At 45.8% G+C, this 23,226-nt stretch overlaps 1 protein-coding gene across 5 annotated transcripts in view; it reads left to right on the plus strand.

Moving 5' to 3' along the window:
- The window catches only part of SPOP (speckle type POZ protein), an 83,285-nt gene that overhangs the window by 54,918 nt on the left and 5,141 nt on the right, over positions 1–23,226 (plus strand). For 4 of the 5 annotated variants that reach the window (XM_015409219.1, XM_015409222.1, XM_015409220.1 and 1 more), the window contains exons 6-10: positions 405–582; positions 1,653–1,708; positions 3,029–3,151; positions 11,284–11,426; positions 12,122–13,509. In XM_015409219.1, coding sequence (XP_015264705.1) covers positions 405–582; positions 1,653–1,708; positions 3,029–3,151; positions 11,284–11,426; positions 12,122–12,266 — 645 coding nt within the window. In that variant the 3' untranslated portion in view covers positions 12,267–13,509. Of the gene's footprint in view, positions 1–404; positions 583–1,652; positions 1,709–3,028; positions 3,152–11,283; positions 11,427–12,121; positions 13,510–23,226 lie in introns of those variants that run through there. The other variant, XR_001482452.1, reaches the window with a different exon arrangement.

The raw sequence follows: 23,226 nt of genomic DNA on the forward strand, positions 1-23,226 counted from the left end.
CACCAAGCCTTCTTCTCTTCTGTCATTCAACGAGCAAAACGTAAATGTTCAAGAGGGCATTTTTATAATGGGATCAGAACTGCAATGCAATGGGACAATCCAGGAGGGTCCTTTCTTAATGGAATAAGATTGCAGTTTGTTGTATTGCCTTGCTTTTACTGCATTGTCTTGTCCCTTCGTAAGCCAGTCTTGGCGTTCTTTTTGGCATGTTATGTTTTCTGTGTGCTGCTCCCTAATTTCTGTCATTCTAGTCCTATTTGCATTTTTTTAAAAAATAACCCGTGCTGTCAAAGTGAGCAGCTTTCCACGCTTTGTTTTACTGTTTGTGTCCCAGTGGAAAAGGCGGGCTACAGATGAACTAAGTATGAAACAGAGACGCTGACCCCTCTCTTGCTTCCTTGCAGGTGAGTGTAGTGCAAGACTCTGTCAATATCTCCGGCCAGAACTCCATGAACATGGTGAAGGTACCTGAATGCCGCTTGGCTGATGAGTTGGGAGGCCTCTGGGAAAACTCTCGCTTCACAGACTGCTGCCTGTGTGTGGCAGGCCAGGAGTTCCAGGCTCACAAAGCCATATTAGCAGGTCGGTATCGACACGGGCAGGAGGATTAGCTGGATGGCGGATGGACAGATCAGTGGCAAGCCCCAAGTGCCTTGATGCATCTTTTGCAGGTTGCCTCTTTGTTCAGAAAGAGGGCTCCGGATAACATTTTTGTAAAAGAGGGGGGGGGGGGGGGGGGAGGGAGAGACACAGCTGAGTTGTGCCTCAGGAAACGTTACACAAATAGTTAAGCGTATACCACAAAAAAAGATTCACAGAATTTAAAATCTGCTTCATCGGGGTCTTTCTAAGACATTAATATGCACACTTTGTGCTGCAGGGTTCTGTAGGCTACCAGATTCAGCTTTCTGTGAAACGTAGCTTTCATTTTAATTTTATTTTTTAATGGCAAGTTTCCGGCTAGGATGGCTGTGAAGATATACTGGAACAAATGCAGGCAATGTCTGATGGAAGAGGCCAACTAAGATTTCTGGCTGTGTTAGGAGGTGCAGATTTCAGGGATTTCCTAGGAGTAGCAAAGCCAAAGAAAATTGTGCAAGAGTGTACATTTTGCTCACTGTTTGCATAGGAATACTTTTAGCAGGAGTGAGCCTTTCTTGGCATAGCCTTTCACTGTTTGGTTAGCTTGAAGTTCACACATCCCTGCATGGTGATTTGCATACAGGGTTTACTGTCATGGCTTCCTAATGAATAACCCTTCAGAGCTGTAGTGGAAAGAGGTGGACGATAACTAGTTGAGAGAACACACAATGTAACTACGACTCCCACAGTCCCTTGCATTCAGGTTGTAACAGGATAGGAAAGCCAATGACACGTCGTAAAAAACAATTTTTGCCTGGGTTGGCTTCTGCTGTGTGTGTATATGTCCTTAGAAAGGTGTCTGTTGGCTTTCTCTCCTGAACATCCTACTTGCTTAGTTTTGGCTTGTCCCTTTTACATTGGAGGACGTGTTGTATATGGAGGTACGGATTGTATGCCTCAAATCCTTCTCCAGCAAGGAGGGTTACCATTTCAGCTTTTAATTGCATTTGTGTCTTTTCTCCCTCCCCAATTCTCCCTTCCCAATTCCCCAATCCCACCCTTGGCCACAGCACGTTCTCCGGTTTTTAGTGCTATGTTTGAACACGAGATGGAGGAAAGTAAAAAGGTAAGCAAGTATTTTTTAAAAGTGGCTTTCTGTAAGCAGGTATTTTTAAAAAGTGGCTTTCTACTCATGAGGAGTAACTCGGTATCGATCCACAGACTTGGGAGATGCTTGAGGAGGTGAAATGATTCTCCATTTGACCCAGCAGACGACTCTTAAAGTCTTGCAGGCTTCTGACCTCCAACCACAGAGGTCTTCCTTGAGCAGGAGCAGAAACAGAATACATTTTTGTTGCATATCTGGGCAGATAAAGCGGTTTTCTCTGGGAACACAAAAGGAGAGACTGCAGCAAAGTGACTGCAGCTCAGACAGTTAGGTCTTGACCGGAGGTACAGCTGGGGAAATGACACAGCCCCTGAAAATATAATCCTGCCGCAGTGGGGCATTGTGGCTTTCTTTTCTTGCATTTCATGAAATCAGAGCTAAGAACATAAGAGTCCTGTTGGGTCGCATCAAGGGTCTGCCTCGTCCAGCACGTTCTGTTTCACACAGAGGCCAAACAGTTGTCCTGGAAAACCAGAAAATGGAGCATGAATCCAAGGCCATTCCCTTGATGTTGCCTCCTAGTACTTGGATTCAGAAAGTTAAGTCTTCTGAGTATAAAAGTTCCATTTAATCATCTTGGCTAGTAGGCACTGATGGGCCTGTCTTCCATGAATCTCTTTAGTCCCCTTTTAAAGCCGTCTGTGCTTGTGGCCATCACTGTGGCAGCAAATTTCACTGTTTAATTACTCATCGACTAAAAGATGCAGAGTGCGCAGGACGTCTGTCCTGCGATACAGCTCTGTGTAGTTGTGATGCTTCCTAGTTGTCATCTTTGGTCCAATAGATGCAGGCTTGGTGTGAAGGTAAGAGAGAAAGATATATATCCTAGCCTATCCCAAACAGCCAAGATTGGGCTGGAAAGAAGAAACCCCCGCAAGGCAGTAACTAGGCAGGAACCTGCACATTAGAAAAAGCTGATGATTAATTGGGAATGCACCCTAGAGGGAGTTAAGAGAGACTGCTGGTTTGCCAGCATTTCACAGTTGTGCTATTTAAGAGGATGATCGTGTAGTAGCAAGTGCCAATTTCTTCTGTCGCTCTCTGAGATGGCATAAGGGCAAGCTGAAAGAGAGAAGATGCAACGCCTCTCTCTCCTAGCTGGGAAGGGCTGATGAAGCTGAAACTGTTCTGTGCTTTCTGCACATTTTTTACTCTTTGTTCCCTCCAAAGAGTTCTCCAGGGGCAGAGAGGGGCCGTTGGGTCTGTTTGAGCATCAGAACATAACCCTTTCTCTCCCCCCCCCCTGCCCCCTTTTTCCCCCCCCCCCCCCCAATGCAGAATCGAGTCGAAATCAATGATGTGGAGCCAGAAGTTTTTAAAGAAATGATGTGCTTCATTTATACGGGGAAGGCACCCAACCTTGACAAAATGGCGGACGATTTACTTGCAGCTGCTGACAAGGTAAGTGGGCTCCTTGGCAGATCAGCCCGTAGACTTTTAAATTTGCTTTCATTTTAAAAGAACTTTGGACTAAACCAGCTGGGAAACTTTCAGTGAACAGACTGTAATCTGTATTTTTGCATATTGTATGAGAAAGCTAGGCTTTGATTTTCACCTTCTTCTGTACGTTTCAATCGGTGACATGGTCAAATTCATTCCTTGTTCTTTGGACTCATCTTAAGAGGTTTTTCAATGCTTGCTCCCTAGCCAAGTTGTTTGAGGACTACACTTTCCCAGCCAAGTAGCTTGGAAAGGTAGTATTCATCCCCACCATTAAGACATTGACAGGGAAAAACAGTTTGCAGAGATGGCAAAGTCTGCAAGAATTGCTTGCTGCTTCCTTATCTGGAAGCTTTGAGAATTCTGGGGAGACCCCATTTCTGAAAGAGGTCACTGTTGGTTCTTGGAAGCAACACACATGCCTCTCTCTCCTTCTCAGTTCTTTGAACCAGCACGGCCTTACAAGCATAATGGTGCCCTTCTCTTGTGAGGTGACAGGCAGCCTTATTGAAAGGCCCCTGGGGTGACCTCAGCACCTCCCGTGGGTCATTTTCCCTGCATTTGAATACAGAGTGGGCCAAAGGTAAGCAGGAGTGGGATGTCAGTCCTTTGGAAGTCTATTACTTTGGTTCCTGAGCATATCTCTAGATTTAGAACTTAAGATTTGAGTTGCTTGGAGCCAGGAGCTCGGGCAAATAAAGCAGGGCTGAACAGGGTGGACAAAGAGAACTTGACTTTTAGGAGTTAGAAAGAATTTTCCCAGCCCCGGCCAAAGATAACAGCCAGATTAGCGGAAAAAATAGTCTTCCACAGGGGAGAAGCAGAAGTGTGGGGCCAGTTTATCTCGGCTCGGCTGAGACACCTGCGCAGAGTGACATCTCCCCCCCCCCCCCCCCCCCCCCACCTGCCACACAGCAGCGGGAGGAGGAAGGCAACCTATGCACTTACCCGCACAGCTTCAGAGGGGCAGTGTTCCGCCCCCCCCCCTTTTTGCAGCCAAAGCCTGTAAAGTCTGGGAAATGGGAGAACTTGGCAGGGAGAACCCTGCTTTGCCGAGTGTGGAGCAATTTCCCCTCAGCTTGCCTGGAGCGCAGAGTGACACCTCCCCTCATCCGGCACCTAGCAGCAGAAGGGAGAAGTCAACCTACGCGCCACCTGGATGGCTTCAGAGGAGCACTCTTCCAGAGCTCCCTCTGTTTTTTTGTGGCCAAAGCCTGCAGCCATGCCACTGGCAGTTCTGTAAGGGCAATGTCAGAAGGGTGTTGCCCTCTGGCATGGCCCTCAGGCATGGACTGAGGGTCGGCCTGGGCAGGAAATACTGTTTTTTGCTTTTTTCTTAATTTCTGTAAGATAGTGGTTAGTCCCTTTTTTCTATTGAGAAGCAGTAGAGCCCCATAAGAGAAGGAAAATATTCCATAAATTACACAAAGAAAGGGCAGATACCATTTTTATACAAGAAACGCATATTAAAAGCTTCACAGTTACTATTAATAGAGCAGCCAAAACTAGAGAAACTGTATGTAGCAACTAAGGCAAATATTTTATGGTTAAAACTCTGGAAGAAGCTGAACAAGTAGCAAATATCAATTTTGATAATTAAGCGCTGGTTATTGAAATTATAGAAATTTTGTCGTGTTCTTGTGCACTAATTAATAAAATGTTAAACTGGATAATCTAAACTGGATAATCTAAATTTAATTTCTGTTAATGTAAATGGTTTAAATGAGCCCCATAAGAAAAGGAAAATATTTCATAAATTACACAAAGAAAGGATGGATATCATTTTATACATGAAAACATGTATTGAGGCTTCCTAGTTATCATTAATAGAGCATCCAGAATTAAGGAACTACGTGTTCCAGCTAATAGCAAATAAAATAAAGGTGTAGCTGTATATACATATATCCAAAGTAATTAATGTAGTCTTTGGTAACAGTGCTAGATTTTTGTTGCTAAAAGGACAGATATACCAACAATTAATCACCCTTGGGAACATTTATGCTTCAAACTGCAATCAAAGGGCATTTTATAAATCCTTGCAAGAAGAATTCATTAAATTTGCAGAGGGTGAAATTATCATTGCAGGAGAATTCAGCTGTGTCATGAATAATGAGTTAGATCAACTAAGAAATCAGATACCCCTACTCTGCCTTACATGTTTAATAAGGTGTTCAAGATATTTAAACTAATAGATGCATGAAGATTACATAATTTTGGGGAAGGAGACTATACCCATTATTCTGCTTGACAGAGATTGTACTCAAGAGTAGACTCTTTTCTTTTATCCCCTTTAATGGCAAAATCTGTGTCAAATGTGAAAATAGAGACAAACACTTATGCTGACCATGCACCATTTAATTTAGAGCTTTATTCTAAGAGAGAAACTTCATGTTCTTGGGCAGCAGGACAACAACCTGCTAAGTATTCAAGAAATTAAAAGCAAATTTGAAACACACTGCAATAATTTTTAAATTCTTTTTACTTTTACTTAAAAAAAAACTTTTTACTTAAACAATCATTAAATGGAAATCTAACAAAGCCTTTTTTAGGGGCATTAGTATTAGCACTAGTATTAGTATTGGAGCTGCGGTGGCTCAAGTGGTTAAGACACTGAACTGCAGGCTGTGGAAGGTTGGTAGTTCAGCAGTTCGAGACCCAGGTGCCGCATGATGGAGTGACGGGCCTTGGTGGCTCAGAGGTTAAGACGCTGAGCTGCAGGCTGGAAGGTCTGTAGGTTGGCAGTTCGAGACCTGAGTGCCGCATGACGGAGTGAGCTCCCATCTCTGTTCCCAGCTCCTGCCAACCTAGCAGTTTGAAAGCAAGAAATTGCAAGTAGATAAATAGGGACCACTTCGGTGGGAAGGTAACAGCGTTCCGTGTGCCTTGGTGTTTAGTCATGCTGGCCACATGACCACGGAAACGTCTTCGGACAGCGCTGGCTCTTCGGCTTTGAAACGGAGATGAGCACCGCAACCCTAGAGTCGGATTCGACTGGCTTTCGAGCAAGGGAACCTTTACCTTTTAGTATTAGCACTAGAGTTCATTTGAAGAAGAAATGTGAGGCTGAATGTTTGGAAAGACTAGGCAAGATCAAGAAATTAGAAATGGAGCATCAAAAAGACCAAAATAACAAGACCCGTCAGAAATAGCCATAGAACAATATTTAAGATGCCTTTGAAGACCTTCCTGTGGTTTAATAGGCACTTAAAAAACAGAATCTATAATAAGGAAAACTGGATTATAAATAGTCTTTTGCAGATTTGGGATAGATATAAGTAAATAACTATCACCTGACATCATGCCATTGGCATCTCTGCAGTAAGAGATGACTTGTGAAAATTTAAACTTAATTCCATGGTTAAATGCAGTTCTTATACACACACACACACACACACACACACAGAATGATGTAATAGAAATACATATAATGATTATAGGCAGTAATATTATAGCCTTCCAAGAACTTTATCGAATAAGCAATGGTAATATTAATGGTTTGAATATTTGCAGCTCATGAGCTTTTTGACCAGGTATATATGCATACAGACCCAGGTGTAGCAATAGCTCTGACATCGCTAATCTACTTGATTTTGCAAGCTAACCAAAAATCAAGCACTTTTCAACTGTCACTGAACTCTGCTTCAAGTTACTCTCATCTTCGAAAGCTAGTTGAAACAGTTACAGAAAAGTTAGATTAATTGCTTTTTAGTAGAGGTTAAAAGTTGATATTGGCCTTCTTATCTTGCTATATCAAATGTAATTCATATGCACATTTGCATTTATGTTGATTATCTCATATTTAGTTATGAACCAGTCAGTTACCTGGATAGTAATCACATAGTTATGATAAAACAGACTTAGAGAAAGATTGATATTTTTCTATAAACATGTACTTCTGTAACAAGCAAATCAGATTTTTGTGGATGGAAATTTCAGAAGAAGAATAGATGAGACAAGAGGTGGGACCCGTGATACTCACGGGGGGGGGGGGGGAGGTATTCCCTGCGGCTCCCGGGTGGCTTGCTAGGCGACCACTGAAGCAGCAGGAGCTCCACATGGAGGAGGTGGCCGCATGTGAGCCCAGCGGGGTTCTCCCCCCCCCTGCTGACAGCAGCAACGGCCGCGGCTCCCAGCCGCCAGCCCGCCAAGGGTTCTCCCCCCCCCATGGCCGCTGCCACTGACAGCAGCAACAGCGGCGAGCCCTGCAGGCTTCCAGCCGCCTGCCCGCCAGGCTTCTCCCCCCTCTCCCAGCAGCAACAGTGGCGAGCCCTGCACGGCTCCCCGCCGCTGGGCCCGCCCGGCTTCTCCCCCTCCGCCACTGCAACGGCCATGGCTCCCAGCTGCCGGCTGCCAAGGCTTCGCCGCCGCTGTTGCCAGCAGCAACGGCTGCAAGCCCTGTGTGGATCTGCCACAGTTTGCAGTGGTAAGTGCGCATGTGCAGGAGACTTTTTTACTTTTTTGGGGGGTTAAATATCCCCCGTATAGTTTTTAAAACTTTTCAGCTTTTTCTGCACACCTGGAGATTACCCTAAATGTGCAGGAAAATCTCTTTGTCCCCTAGGTGCCCCCAATGTGCAGATTTAGATATCCGCACACAGAGGGCGCCTTGCCTATTAGTATATAGATTTCTTGCTGTGTAACTTGGGCTTTTTAATGAGACAAAAAGCTGAAATCTAATTTGCTTTTAAAAGGATTCCTTGCTATTATATGATTAAGTACGGCACTTTGATAATTTTATAGGGTTTTTTCATACCCCACCCCCCTCAGTAAAAAGAATAAGCTATCTCAATAAAGAATAAAAGTTGTTACAGGTGGTTTGCGGATTACATTTCAAAGAACCAAACTCACCCCCTTACCCTTTCGTATTATCAGAATTAAAATTGTTAATCACCCTTTAATACATAGATCCTGGAATATTCTGCTACTAAACATTTTTGAACAGGCAAAGCCATTAAAAGTGTTCAGTTCAGGTGCTCTAGTTGGATGCAGGGGGGAATCTCTCGTTACACAGGTATAAGAAGCATAACAAAATTTGTGGAGACCATAAGCAAAAACCAGGAGAAGATATTTTCTAAAGTGCAAGTGATTTTACATCAATCAGTTAAGATTTCTAAAAACTCTGTTGTATAGACCGTAAGCAAAAACCAGGAGAAGATATTTTCTAAAGTGCAAGTGATTTTACATCAATCAGTTAAGATTTCTAAAAACTCTTTTCGGTCCAAGTGGGGAAAGGTGTTAGATTATGAAATTTATAAAGAAAAGTGGAAATATATTTTTACCTATGGTTTAACCTTTTCCATCTTCCTTGGACTGAGAGAAAATTCTATAAAAACATTGTACCAGTGGCTCTTGTCACCACATAAAATAGATAAATTCTACTGAAATGTACGTGGTACAAGTTGGTCTTTATGTTGCAGAGCACAAACCTGTTGGTCCTCTGTTGTAGGCTATTTAAGAAAAGGCTTTGTTATAGATTTCCCTTTTCCAGTAGAGGTTATGTTACTAATTTATACTGTCACTTTATGTACAAAAAGGTATGTTGTCATAATTTTTTTATTTTGCCAAAAATGTTTTTTTTTAAGCAAAAGCATGTAAAATGAGTCTGCCTTCGCTGAAATATTTGTTCGCAGAAAATGGCATTATGTGAAACTAAAAATGGAGATAACTAGGACAAGTGCAAAATTGGGATGGGTAGGCCAGGTTGTCTTTCTACTGCCAGCTTTTTTTTTTTTTAAAGGCGCTGACAGGCAGCTGTGACTAGGTAACGGAATTATTTCTTTGAGAACAATGGCATATCCTGACTAGAGAGATAACTGAGAATACTTGATAGGAATACGGTGGATTTTTGAAGGACATTTGGACACTTCTGATATCTGAATATGCCCTGACCTGGATAACTCAGGCTTACCTATCTCGTCAGATCTCAGAAGCTAAGCGGGGTTGGTCCTGGCTAGTATTTGGATGAGAGACCTCCAAGGAATTCCAGGGTCTTGACACAGAGGCAGCCAATGGCAAGCCACCTCTGGATGTCTCTTTGCCTTGAAGCACAGTGGGGTCACCATAAGTCAGCTATGACTCGATGACACTTTCCGCCCACCAGTCTCTGAATGCAGATAGCCTAAATCCCTGGTAAACCTACTAGCACTTTTCTTATATTATTATGGTGGTAGAGGACTTAAAAAAAATGAGCATAGCAGACAACAGGATTTATTCCTAAGTAGACTTTGATGTATACTTAAATTGACACAGTAATAATAATAATAATTTTTTAAAAGTCTTCAATGGGGAAGTAAAGTGACAGTGCATTTCTGGTGAACCAATGCACCAGCAGCGGGTTTCTATATTTGCTAGAAGGAATTTGCCACCGTGCAAGTTGTATCGCGTCTCCCCTCTGCACCTTCCTCTGACACAGTGCCTCTTTCTGCCTTCCAGCCATTCACTAGGTGCTCAGTGAGCTTGTCCCCGTGTACAACAAGAGGCAGTGAGAACCTCTAGATCTGTTTCTAGTGGGAGGCAATTTATGAATTCCTCTCTAATGCCGAACTGTTTGTAGGACAGCAAGGTTGAAGGAGGCTTTCACTGTTTGGGTTTTGTGGCTTTTTATGTAGCTCTTTCCTCTTTAAACATACCCCGGCGTCTTTTTAAAAACAGAAAGCGAAACCTTTTATGGTAGCACATCAGACCTCTTAATATTTGCCCAGGAGGCCTCAGAACAGCTTGTTCTGTCTTCCTGCAGTCTCTTGGGGGAAAATATGCAATTATACTATAAACAAAACAACAGCACATACCCTCAGCCCTGGAGATCTGCCACTGGGCTGTTGGGCAAGGATGCGATTAGAGGGCTGGGCTTTTTTTCCTACTACAGTGCTATTGAGGACGACGAGGAAAGGATGCCGTTGTGCCTGAAAGATCAGAAGACCTCATTGGTCTTGCGTGCCTAGCCCTCTTAAGTTTCTGCAAAGAGAATAAATGAGTGGGGACCAGATACAAAACATAGTCACTTCATCACCCCACATCAGCATATGAATCATACGCTTGGTCCAACAAGGTCCATATTGCCTTCTCTGATTGGTGGTGGTGCTCTGGGGTCTCAGGTAGAGCTCTTTTCTATCACGCACTATCCGGTCCTTTTCATTGGAGGTACTGGGGATTGGCTCTGGGGCCCTCTACATGCCAAGCAGATGCTCTTCTAGAGAGCCACAGCTCTCCTTTCCTCCACTCCAAACAAGAAATCCCCCCACTTCTCGTTTCCCGATTCTCTCCTTCATAATTTGCTTCCAACTAGAAACAACTAGAAACAGACCTAGAGGTTCTCACTGGTGGAGACAAGACTGATGTGGCATCTAGTGAATGGTCATTCTCTTTTTGTCATTTCTCTTGCTTTTAACTTTTGTTTGTTTTTCTACAAAGCTGGCTTTGCAGAAATCCCTACTACAGGCCTGGGGGGACCCTCCTCGCCCCTTGTAGGTTTTTTAATCTGCACTGAAGGGGACATATTTATCTGTTTGATGCGTGATCATGAGGATTAGCAACTTGCTTATGCTAGGTGAATTTTTTTTTTTGCATAGTTCTGCTTCTGTGATTCAGGCTTGGCAGCATTTTCTTTAGCGTTTTTAGTTGTTTTTTTTAAAAAGAGTGACAGGAAAAACAGAGATTTTGTCAGGTCCTTCCCCCCCAATCCACAAGGACTTGGAGGCTTTCTGTGTTTATTTGTCAGAATATTCAACACTTGTTGTGGAATTCTAACATAGGCCCAGAATATATATCCTACCCCCCCCCCGCATTGCTTTTATGTCAGGCTCTCGAATTTTCTCCTGAAAATTTTTGCTTTGCATATATTTCCTTGGCGTTGTGTTTTGATTACAGTGGGTTTTTTTTTTTTTTTGGAACAGCTTAGACAATAAACTGGAGATTCTATCTGCACAGCAGCCTAATAGATAAAAGGTGGGTGGGTGGGCCATGCTTGTAATAGGTGTGAGATCCAAAATGACGATATATCAGCCACTTGGCTGCAAGAGAACCAACCTCAGCACCCCAGACGGTTTGCAGTCCCCCCCCCCATTCACTCTCAGTCTCTTTGTATGTTCTTGCAGTATGCGCTGGAGCGTTTGAAGGTGATGTGTGAGGATGCTCTGTGTAGCAACCTGTCTGTGGAAAATGCAGCAGAGATTCTCATCCTGGCTGATCTACACAGTGCTGACCAGCTAAAAACTCAGGCAGTCGACTTCATCAACTAGTAAGTAAGGTTTCTTCTCCTCCCCCCCCCCCAGTGTTTGACCACAGAGAGAATGAAATCTGGGAAGGCGAGCCCCTCAGGAACCAAGTCTCCCCTCCCCCAAGTCCCCATTGCATCTCACTTCTTCTAGGTTGTGTCCAAGGTCTTATTTCACTAGTAGAAGTTGGCTGCCAAAAGAAAGACACCACCTCCCCCCTTTTCTGTGCATCTCTGCTCATCCTCACTGGGGAGGAAAACAGGATGGGAAGAAAGAAATGCAAATGCCATCCCCCCCCCCCTGTTTCCCTTTGGGGCAGCAGTCGTGTCCATCCAGACCCCTTCTCTGCTCCTCACACTTGGACGCTTTGGTTCCCATTCCAGTCTTTTACCTTCATGCCGAAGACACACGGCAAAGCTTATTTGGTCATACAGAGCAGCCTGCGTAGTTCATTTGATTGATGTACTGTTTATAGTCCTCCTTTCTCACTGAGACGCCAGGCAGATTGCACAGTGTTAAGTCAATGCAGTCAGTAGGATGAGACATCCAATAAACTATGGAACAGGACCGGGCAGGCAGGCCTGCTGACGGGAAACTGAGATGAGGTACTAAAGTCGAGCCCGAAAGCAGGGGTGTAGCAAGAAGACTACAGGTGTTTTCCTTTGGGGTGCTGAACTTCCAGCTTGCTAACCTTGGGTTTCTTGTTGATGTTCTTCAGCCATGCTTCAGATGTCATGGAGACTTCAGGCTGGAAGTCAATGGTCGTGTCCCACCCTCACCTGGTGGCAGAGGCGTATCGTTCACTGGCCTCCGCGCAGTGCCCCTTTCTGGGACCGCCACGCAAACGGCTGAAGCAGTCCTAAGGCTCGGACCTCGCATCGCACAACCCCGCGTGTGTGTGTTTGTGGTTTTTTTTTTAAAATGGAAATAGCGACAGGAACAGTTGCTTCTCCGACCTTGACAACCAGGTAGACAATGCAACCTGTGGAGCTTTTTACTCTGTTGTGGGGAGGGTGGGACCGGGGGTGGGTGGGATAAACAGACTGCTTTGGGACATGTAGACTTTTAAACAAAAAAGGAAAAAAAAAACAGCACCAAGTAAACTTGGGGGCAAATGGGGGAGGGATGGACTTTGGGTAAAGGGGGGCTGTTCAACCTAATATATCCCTGTTGCTGCGTTGTCTGTGTGTTTCCCTTTGACTTGGCTGAGTAAAGAACTCAAGGGGGTTGGCCAGGTGCCGCCCCGAGACAAGCATCCAAATGATGACATGGAATTTTAAGGAAAACAAAACAAAAAAGAGACAGCCAACTGCCTCTGCATCTGACGGCTGCAGACCAAGAAGCAAGGCGTGCTTGGAGCAAAGATGGCCCTCTCATTGTTTTGGAAACGATTATGTGAGAGAAGGGTGGCGGCAGATACGCCGATGGAATGGAGCTCACGGACGGGAGCATCCCCGGGGATTTTCTGTTGAGAGACTTCCGAGATGGAGAGACTGTCTCCCTGTGCCGAAATTCCTGTGTTTGCCACGCAGCCACGAGGTGACTGTTCTCTCCCAGTAGCACTTGTATACATGACTTGCGGGGGGTGGGGAGAGAGAACTTCTTTCTCTGTCTCTTTCTCTCTAAAAAAAATGGCTACTTTTTAGAGGTGAAGAGGAGGACTGTGTGAGGCCAATACTGCCTGGAAGACGTGGACGGGATGGAGGCAGCCACTAGTGGCATTCAGGAGCTGTTGCGATTTATTCTTGACTTGGAATCAGCTATCCAAGAACAATGGCTACTTGTTTAGATATCGTGGGAATTTTGTTCTTCTGGTATCTCCCCCCCCCTCCCCCCGTTTTAGTTTTGTTTCCTCCTGTGATTCCTTCACACCCTCTGAATTTTCCGTTTCTTTAAAAAAAAAAAAAGAGAGAAATATTATTGTTCATGAACACTGTGTCAAAGGTTTTTCTTTTTTGTCTTGAGTTGGTGAAACGATTCTTAGTGAGTGTTTGTATTAAGTTTGCTGATGTGTAGAAGACCTGACCCTGTTCTGTTTTCAACCCGTTTTCTTTTACAGGAATGACATTCCAAAGTAGCTGGTAAACTTTCTCCCCCCCTCCCCCTCCCCCTTTTCTTTCTTTCTTTCTTTCTTTTTTTAGAAATATAATTACTCTTTTGTACTGTGTGTTCTGTCTTGTTGTCTCCATGGCTTTGTTCTTTAAAGAAAAAAGATCTTTCCCCATTTAGGATTGGGTACTGTATTGGTACTTTTATTGCTGCTGGTGCGATGTTTTTGAAGGCCAGGAATTGTCGCAGCTGTTACCGAGATGCTTCATTTCAGTATCTCAGTAGGAACTGGTTGTGAGAGTTCGTCTCCCTGGAGTTGTCGTTGAGGGAGTGGGCATCTACTTAATTGCTTAGTCTAGCCCACCTGTTCTGCTATATATAACATGCAAAGCGGCATACAAGAAACAATGCAATATATTGTGCAGTACATACAAATACACAACATCAAGAAAAGATCTGTGAACAGCAGCATACATAACTGCCAGCCAGCTAGCAGTCATAAGAACGAACTAACAGGGCTGGAAAAAGACCCCCCCCCCCATTCCAAAAGCCTTCAGGAGCAGACAAGTTTCAACAGAGAGCTTAAGAAGGTCAGGAGGGAAGGGGGGCAGACAGATCTCATACGGCAAAGAATTCCACTGCTTCAGTGCAACAGCCTAGAAGCACAGTCTTGGTCCTCATAACGTGAGCTTGTAAATTGGGATCATCATCATCAGCTGACTTCCAGCCCCCAACAGGTTCATGGGCAGCCTGGACCTGATTCTCCCCCTCTTCTTTCTGCATAAATCGTTTGGCCCAGGAGGCAGAGGGGCCAGACTGTATTTCAGTTGTCCCTGCTTGGCTGGAAAGAAGAGCCCTGGGTGGCATGTCTACCCTAGGGCACCTTCACTCTAGCTTCAAATGTTCAGGGGAAGTTCCCGGAAAGAAGGGCCTAGTATGGAAAGGGGGACCTGATACTGAAACGTGAATTGTGCCCAAGCAACTATCTTCTCTCAGTTTTCCATGAGTCAAGTGAAAGAGCAATAAGTCTGGCAGAAGAGGTGACAAATCCCTAAAGAGAGCCCCCCCCTCCCGTTCCAGTGCTCCTTGTGTTCATCATTCCTGAGGAGCAGAGGTCCTCTTTCTTTCTTTTTTCTCCCTCCTAGCTTTTCCAGGTTGACCTTCTCTTTCTTACCTTTCTTACCAGTCCAGAAATCACATCAGAGCTCCTGGCTGACTTTGTAAAATTCTTGGGGGGGAGGGGGGGAGGATGGGAAAGAGAGGGGTTGAAAGCCCAGGGCTTCTAAATTACACGAGATTCAGATAAATCCCATTTACAGAGGACTTTTAAATACCAAAGTCATGCAATACCTTTTTAAAAAAATTAGGATCGACTCCAAATTACCTGCAAACGTTGTTCGTGTTGCTTTAAGCTGCCAATAGGGAGTCTCAGCAATCAATGGTCCGCTTAACCCCGAACCAGCAGCAGCCGTCCCGAATGTCAGAACAAGGTCTTTCTCAAAGGTCTTTTTAGCGGGACGTCCTGAAAATTGAACAAGCACATGAACGTGTACTGCGGTATTGATTAACAGGAGGGTTCCCTTGTAAATGGAGCTGTCACCCACAGGAGAGTGTTTGGGGGGGGGGGGGGGGAGATAATGCTGGCTTGGATTTGTTCCCTTGGTGTTCAGGCTACACAATGTGCTTGCTGTCAAATCCAATAATAAGCTCTCCTGGCTTGTTTTCTGTTGAAGGGACTACATTGCATCTTTGCAAGAGCAGACTGGGAAAGAATGACCACACGTTAAAAATGTGCAAAGTGTTCTGTGCTGGCTTTATTTCCAAACACCCTTGAGAAATGGGCATTTGCCGGTAGGCAGGAGGCTGGTCGCTGCAGTGTTCAGGTTGGCTAGAACGGTATTGTCTGCCTATCAGTGCTGTTATCAGACCTGGCATGATGGTGTGGTAGGTTCATAAAGCGTCTAATATCACGCTAAGCACTTGTCCCTGCCAGTGGCTTACGGTCAAACAAAACAAGGCACAGTAGGGAATAGGAAGACGGGAATAATTAAAATTGTACAGAAGCTGTTGCTCAGATACTCATGGAGCTGCCTTATACCTAATCAGACCACTGGTCTGTCAAGGTCAGTTTTGTCTACTCTGACCGGCACCGGTTGTTCTCAGAGGTCTTTCCCATCTCGTACTTGACCCATTTAACTAGAGATGCTGGGGACTGAACCTGAAACCTTCTGCAGGCAAAGCAGATGCTCTTCTGCGGAGCCATGTTCCCACCCCTATAAGAATGAACGCGTGCAGTTGACTTCCACTCTAGTCCTGACCCTTTTAACTGGAGAGGCTGGGGATTGAACCTGAGATCTTCTGCATGTCAAGCAGATTCCCTCCTACAGAGCCCTGGCCTCTCCTGTTCCTGACTGCGATATCTGTCTTATTATTTTTTATTATCCTACCCCGCCTCTCCGTACATGGTATTCATAGTTTGCCCACTTCTGTTTCTTCCACCAAGCAGGCCTGTGAGGGAAGTCAGGCTGAGCGACTGACCCAAAGTTATCCAGCAAGCTTCGTGAGATTTGAATCCAACTCCTACATCTTTCAAATGACATACTTAGCAGTCAAGAAAGCAGAAAAGGGAAAGGCCTCTGAGAAGGAAGAGAGGGTTTGAGAAGTGCAACGGCTTGACATAAGTGAGAAAGCGTGGGGGAAAGAAAGGAAGAAAAAATCCAACTTGGGAGTGGGGAAGAGAGATAAATGAGCAAGCGAAGGAGAGATTTGTGTCTTAACAGCACCCTGATGGATTATCTCCTCCCTTATCAACGTGCCTGAGCATCCATGATCAATGAACAGGTCTCGCCTCCGGGAGCCGCCTTGTCTGAGGTAAGAGTGGCAGAGATTCATAGCAGGGAGGGTCTTTTTGTCTGCTTCCCATCGGCTGTAGAACTTATCCCACCCCCGCAACTCTGGAGCCCTCTCTTCAGGTCTTCTGGGGGACAAATGGAAACGGAAGATGATTCCGTGCCACTCCTTTTACTGTGTTATGTTGTCTTTTTTTAAAAACACACACACAACAACCTTAAGATGTTTAAAAATAATTGTCACCTGCTATAGGGATGCAGCATATATGTTAAGTAGATAAATGGGAAGAATAGAAGGGATGAGCAGTGGAGAAAAGGTAAGTGCGGAGAAACAACTTGGATTGGATGCAGGGATGGAACAGGTGACCTTTGCAGTAAATGTGAGAGAGCTGATCTCAAAGCAGGGAAAATACTGAGCCTCAGGGTAACACTGGAGGATGTGGGATTTGATGCAAGAAGACTGATAAAAATCCTCCCAGCTGCTATGAACACTCACAGGTGGTCTTTAGAAAACATTTGTCTGTCTCGGTGCTGGTGGAAAGTGCCATCAAGTCACAGCTAATTTATGGCAACCCCACGGGATTTTCAAGGCGCAAGATGTTCAGAGGTGGTCTGTCATTGCCTGCCTCTGTGTCATGACCCTGGACTTCCTGGGAGGTCCCCCATCCAAATACTCGCCAGGGCCAACCCTGCTTAGCTTCCAGGATCTGATGAGATTGGGCTCGCCTGGCCTATTCAGATCAGTTTGTCTTACCAGTTTGTCCAAGGAGCTCAGGGCAGTATACTTGATTCTCTCTTCCTCTCAACCCCACAACCACCCTGTGAGGTAGGCTTAGACCGAGAGAAAGTGATTGGTCCAGCAAGTATTGTGGCGCTGTGGGAAGCTGACTGAAGTATTCTCCTTGTTTATAAAACATATAAACAAAAATATTGTGCTTGCTAGAAGGCCTATAGACAGCAGTTAGCTTAAACATGGAACCTACAAAGTTGGGTCAGTCTCTCTCTTTTTAAACTAAGTAGTGGGCATCAATACGACAGAAGGATCCGACCGGGTATTCTCTGAGGCAGAGCAGACCTTTTACTTCAACCTGCCCCAGTGGTTCATATATGCAGACCTTCACCCCACCCAAAGCATGAGCCATCCTGTCTTATTTTTGGAATCATTCCTCTGTTCTTTTTTACAGCGCTTCCCTTGTGGGAGACACGAATAAGCCCATCTCCGGGTTTTAAATGGCACGTTGAGTTGGAAGGGGGGGGGGGGAATGAAGAGTTGTTTTGTTCCCCACAAAAGGTTTCCTTGTGTCAGTTGCGTTGCATCTGCGTCTCTAGGTATGGGCGAAGAGGCGGGCTTAATTATCCCGAGGAAGAAGCTGCGTTGTTTACCGAAAGGGTTGCAGGAACTTGTCAAAGGCTCCGTCCCCATTGGGTTTGTGGGAGCAGCTTTATAACTGCTCAGGGAGTCTCTCGCCTCGGCTTCTGCTCGCAGGATGCAGACAGGATTGCAAGAAGTTAAACGGACCTTGACATCACCAGCTCTACTCTGCTTCCCCCCCTTCCCCCCCCTCTCTTCAGGGAGGTGCCTGACTGGAAAGCAAGGCCAGTTTTGGCAATCTCCTTCCCTGGAGAAAGGAGGGCGACACCGGCAGAGGAGGTAATCTGTTCTGTGACCTCCCCCCCTCCCCCCTCGAGGACAGAGTAGGCCCAGGATTCGGCGTCTTCCGTGGTGTCACAAGATTCCCTCAGGCAAACAGACGGATTTGTATTTTAGGTTTAGAGCGTTCTTCTTTTCGATGGATCCAGAAGGGGAAATCCGAGCACAGAAATTAATATAGCAGAGCTCCATGCACCCAAAGGCTTACCACTCTGGGGCAGGGAGTGACCCATGCCCTTCCTACAGTGGAGAATGAATAATTCCCTGCTTTTATTGAACTTTGCATGCCCCAAAAGGTGGTGGTGGTGGGGAAATGCCGTAGCTTCTTGGCACCCCCTGACAGGAGAAGAGCTGCAAAAGAAGCCCCCCCCCCAATATGTTTCAAAGTAGTTTCTTTCTCTTGAAATACAGAGCTGGCTGAAATTTTGAATGTGGGCGAAACTTTTATTTTTATTTTTTCCTTTTGCCACCGATTTGTGCCATTGTTTCGGCTAGGTGCAATGGGGCCAGTGAAGTTATTTGGTGGGTTCCGTTGCTTTTCAGCGAACAGAATGCTGCTCAGTTCCTGCCTGGGTTTTAACTTCACAAGAGTCGTGTGATGCTTGAAGGGTAAGCGAGGCCATCCCGTCAGCGTTTGCAGCTGACAGAGCGTTGGAAGCTGGGTCTCCTCATCCGAACCTCTTCAACATCTGTACTGCCTTGATCTCGTCATCAAACATTGTGTTCCTTTCAGAAGGCTTCCCTTTTTCTTTTTTCCCCCTGTTGTCTGAAGCTGCAGTCTTCAAAAGCTGCCTGGGCGGAAGGGGCCAGACATTATTTTTGGAAGCACGAACAGCCAACGAGGGTCCCAGGAGCTTCGTGTGATGTGGCTGTTGCATCTGCCCCATCTGATGTCCACCAAAGGTGTAGCGCTATGTCAGATCTAATGCGGTGTACTCATATAGAGCCTCAGACCCAAAGTTGTTGTTCAGTCGCACAGTCGAGTCCGACTTTTCGCGACCCCATGGACCAGGTCACGCCAGGCCCTCCTGTCTTCCGCCATCCTCTGAAGTTTGCTCAGTTTCATGTTCGTTGCATCTATGACACTGTCTAACCATCTCATCCTTTGCCGTCCCCGTCTTCTTTGACCTTCAGTCTTTCCCAGACCCAAAGAGCCAGGTTCAAATCCCCATTCTGCCATGAAGCTTTAGGCTAGACACTTTTTCTCTTGGACTAACCTAGCTCTCAACGTTGTTGAAATATCATACCGGATTCGCTTCAAGGTGCTGGTTTTGACCTTTAAAGCCCTCTACGGTCAGGGTCCAGCATACCTAAGGGGACTGCCTTTCCCCATATGTTCCACAAGGAGCACTGCGTTCAGGGGCCCAAAACTGGTTGGCCCTTCCAGGCCCCAAAGACACCAGATTGGAGATGGCCAGGGCCTTCTCAGTGGCGGCTCCGTACTGGTGGAATGAGCTCCCAGAAGAGATCAGGGCCCCGTGGGACCTTTTGCAGTTCTGCAGGGCGTGCAAGACGGAGCTCTTCCACCAGGCCATCGATTAGGAGCCACGTAAAACATCTGAGGAGTGACGCTGTGCCCTGGCCTTACCACCTTTAGCCTGCTCTCACCGCATAAATAAGTAGATCAACGGAGCTGCTGCGGGAATACTATCATGATTGTCACCTGTGGAGTATCGTTTAATTGTGAAATTTCTGCTCTCACACTTTATCTGAATATTGTTCCAGCACTTTAGGATAATTGATTTGTTTATGGTTTTTGGTTGTTTTTATGATGGATTTTAATTGTATTTATATATGCATTTTATGTAAGCCGCCCTGAGCCCTCCTCAGCGGGGAGGGCGGAGTATAAATTGAATAAACAAATAAATAGACAAGAGAACCCATGTATCCTTTACCCAAGTTCCTTAGAAGAACGGCAGTACGAATCTGTCAATGGACCAGATCCTTAGACTGAGATGCAAGCTACTTAAAGATTTCCAGTGCTCATCTCTGGCATTCATATGTTCCAGCTCCTTTGAAAGTTCAAAGATATGTGCCTTTGAACACTCCTTGCTGGCTTTTTTTCTTATATTTTCAAAATGCAAATAAGTATATCTGATTGTCAGGGAGAGTGATTTGTACCCAGTTCTGTTTAATGTACCCGTTGATGGAAAGAGAAGTTGTTACCACCCCCCATGCTGGTGTTCACGTACATCACTTTACCTGTAAAGTAAGGGAGTATTATTATCCGGGGGGGGGGGGGCTTGAACCCAAGAGAGAGTGCTCCGCTTTGCGAGATCATGGCAGAAACGAGATTTTGGCCCGGTCTTGGTCACTCTGTTACACCAGAGCTGTGTCAGCTGGTTCTTATTTCATGTTACCCCATGAGTAGAGTGCAATACTTTTTGCACCCTTCCTGATAGGTGTGTCGTACTGTTAGCCTGCCCTCTCCTTGAAGGCTCAAGGTGGGTAAATGTTTACAAATGTGTCTCAAATCATTAAAAGATTTCCTTAATTGGCCACTTGTGTTTAGGGATGGCAGTGTTCTACTCAAATCAGCAAGGCCAGATATTTTTGCTTTAAGTACTTCTGTCCCTCTCTTCTCCTCGCTCGGGTCTCAAAAGCAGATATGCAAAAATATCCTTTTGACCAAAAAAAATTAGAGAGAGAGAGAAGAAAAATACATCTGCTCGGCCTGCTACTGGATCTGCTGAGCCAATTCACAGGCGGGGAGGGAGGCAAGTTGCAAGCCATTTGTTAAGGGTCAGTAACCCTTTGGATGTTGCCAAAAGGCACCTTTTGCATTCCCAGGCTTAAATGCCCATAACAGGAAGGGAAGCTGCCATCTTGAGCTTTTCCCAGCCTCTTGAGGAAGGGGTGGAGGTGGTCCAAAGTTGGAGAACATCACAGCTTGAAGCTACTTTTGATGACTTGTGGAGATTGCACAGGGACATGCAGAAGGAGGCGGTTTCAAACGTTAAGCTGTGGGTCTTAGGCTGTGTTAGGCTAAAATGGAGTATCCCCAGTTGCATCTGGAAGTTCGTAGGAAGCGAGGGCAGACGTTTGCTCTTGAGACAACAAGGGACGTCTTTCTTCAGGAGCAGATGCACATCTGCGTGCTCACCTTCCCCACCCACGTCCTGTTCGTTTGAGCCCCATTGAGTAGACTGGCTGCATCTTTTGACACGCATCCCCCTACACGCACACACCCAGAGCCGCTGCTTCCACACAGCCAGTCGCCCACCATGGGAGAGGGGTGACTAATTTTAGCTGCTCCACGTAGAAAACTGTTAATTCGAAAGACCTTGAGGAGCGGCAACCTGTTGGTGTTGCTCCTCTTCTTTGCAAGCTAACACTTCATTTATCAGTTTTTTCCCCCCCTGTGTGGGTTTTTCCTCTCGTCCTCCCCACCTTTTTTATAAACAGTAATTGATACAGCTGAAGCCATCTGGCGATGGTAGGATCAGAGCCGCAGCATACCGTTCCTAAACCTCCCACTAACGTCCCCCCCTCCCCTCTTCCCTTCGCAATCCAAACTGCAGCTCTCATCTGCTACGTGTGCTGTGCTAATGCAGAGAGGTCCAAGCCAGCTGAACAGTTGGGAGAGCTGAATTCTGCAAGGAGGGGAGGGGATGTTTATCTAAACAATATTTCAAAGGCAATTAAAAAAAAAAATCCTAGCCGTCTGTCTCTGCAGGCCAGATAGGGAGCATTGGGTGTGTCGGGGGGCTGGGCTCTCAGCTATGAATCTGGTGGTGGAATGTGCCGTCAAGTCACAGCTGATGTACGGTGACCCCATGGTGTCTTCAAGGCAGGAGACTTAACAGAAGTGGTTTGCCGTTGCCTGTCTCCGTGTCACGACCCTGGTACTCCTTGGCAGTCTCCCAAATACTAACCAAGGGGCTGATCCGGCTTAGCTTCCCAGATCTGATGAGATCGGGCCCTAAATCTTCCACTGGCCTCTCATTGGGGCGTTTGTGGATAACTTGTTTTCTCTCCTTCTCCATGAAACGTGAATGGTTTCAAAGCTGAGAATTCAAACTTCGGGGCTTAGCATTTAAAATAAGGAGTAGCAGAGGCGGGACTTGCATCCGCGAGTTGATTCTGATATTCTGCTTTTAAATGCAGGTGGGCAGGGAGGGGCAGGACTGTCAAGAGCGGCTGTGGGCCCCCAGACAAAGATCCCCTCCTGCCTCCGCTTTCCAGACCTGAGCCAAGCATCTTGAAAAATCCAAATGCTGCATGACTTGCCCAGTTTCAGGAAACCCTCAAGTTGGGTAGGGCCTTTAGAATGTTGCCCTCACCCTGGCAGCCTTGGGGAGGACCGCCTCCCACTTGGCCATCAGGAAACATCGATATGACACTGAGCTTTGCACCAGCTCCTTATTTTTTCCCCTTCGTATTTACGTTGAATTAGGATTTTATTTAAATACTAGTCCCAATTTTTGTGGTGTTTCCTCTGATGGATAGCAGCGTTTAGTCTCCTGGAGCAAAAAAGAGAGACTCCCGCACATCTAAAATCCCACCAGATAAATTGTGGGGTGAGTTTTTCGAGGCTGCAGGATTACTGTTTGGTGATCGTCATGGCTTCTTTGCAGTCCCACATTGGGACAGCGTGTGCACAGGCCAGCCACAGTCGACCTGCGTAGGGGCAGTCTCAATGTGTGCTTGCAATGGAAGACCTCGACAAAAACAATAGTTATATATAAGTGCAACCTTGTTTTCATCATTGATCTTCCATGCCAGTCCTCCATCAGTACTGTCCATGTGCAGGCCAGCCATGGCTGGGCTGCACATGTGCAGTCCCAGTGTGTGCCTCCACAGAAGACTGCTTGATGAACAACAGTTACAGGCAAGTGCAGCCCTGGTTTTTGGGGACTTGACTTTGCTCTATCATTAGATAAGAACTACTCCAGGGTTGTCTCTCACCACTGGGTAACAAGCAAAGAGGTGTGTTAACGTACCCATGGTTTTGCTCCACAAGCATAGCAGTTAATTTGTCGTCATGGCAGAGGAGAGAAGAGGACGGAGAGGTAAGCGTTCAGTGTCGTTAGAATTCACATAGGTTTCCACTGTGTAAAGGTGTGTAGCGCTCTGGTTTTAACTTTCTTTCATGGGCCCTGCCCTCTGTCTCCCTGCAGTGTTCTGATACTTGTCTATACAGATCTCAGAAGCCTTGTAATACCTCTCATTAGGAGAGTTTATAGGAAGCCAGGACAGACATTTTTGCTTCAGTGAGGGACATTGGTGTTCAGGAACCGGGTATGTATCTGCACACTCACCTTCCCCATCCAC

This window comes from Gekko japonicus, unplaced genomic scaffold, assembly GCF_001447785.1.
Source record: "Gekko japonicus isolate JY-2015 unplaced genomic scaffold, Gekko_japonicus_V1.1 scaffold240, whole genome shotgun sequence".
Lineage (NCBI taxonomy): Eukaryota > Metazoa > Chordata > Lepidosauria > Squamata > Gekkonidae > Gekko > Gekko japonicus.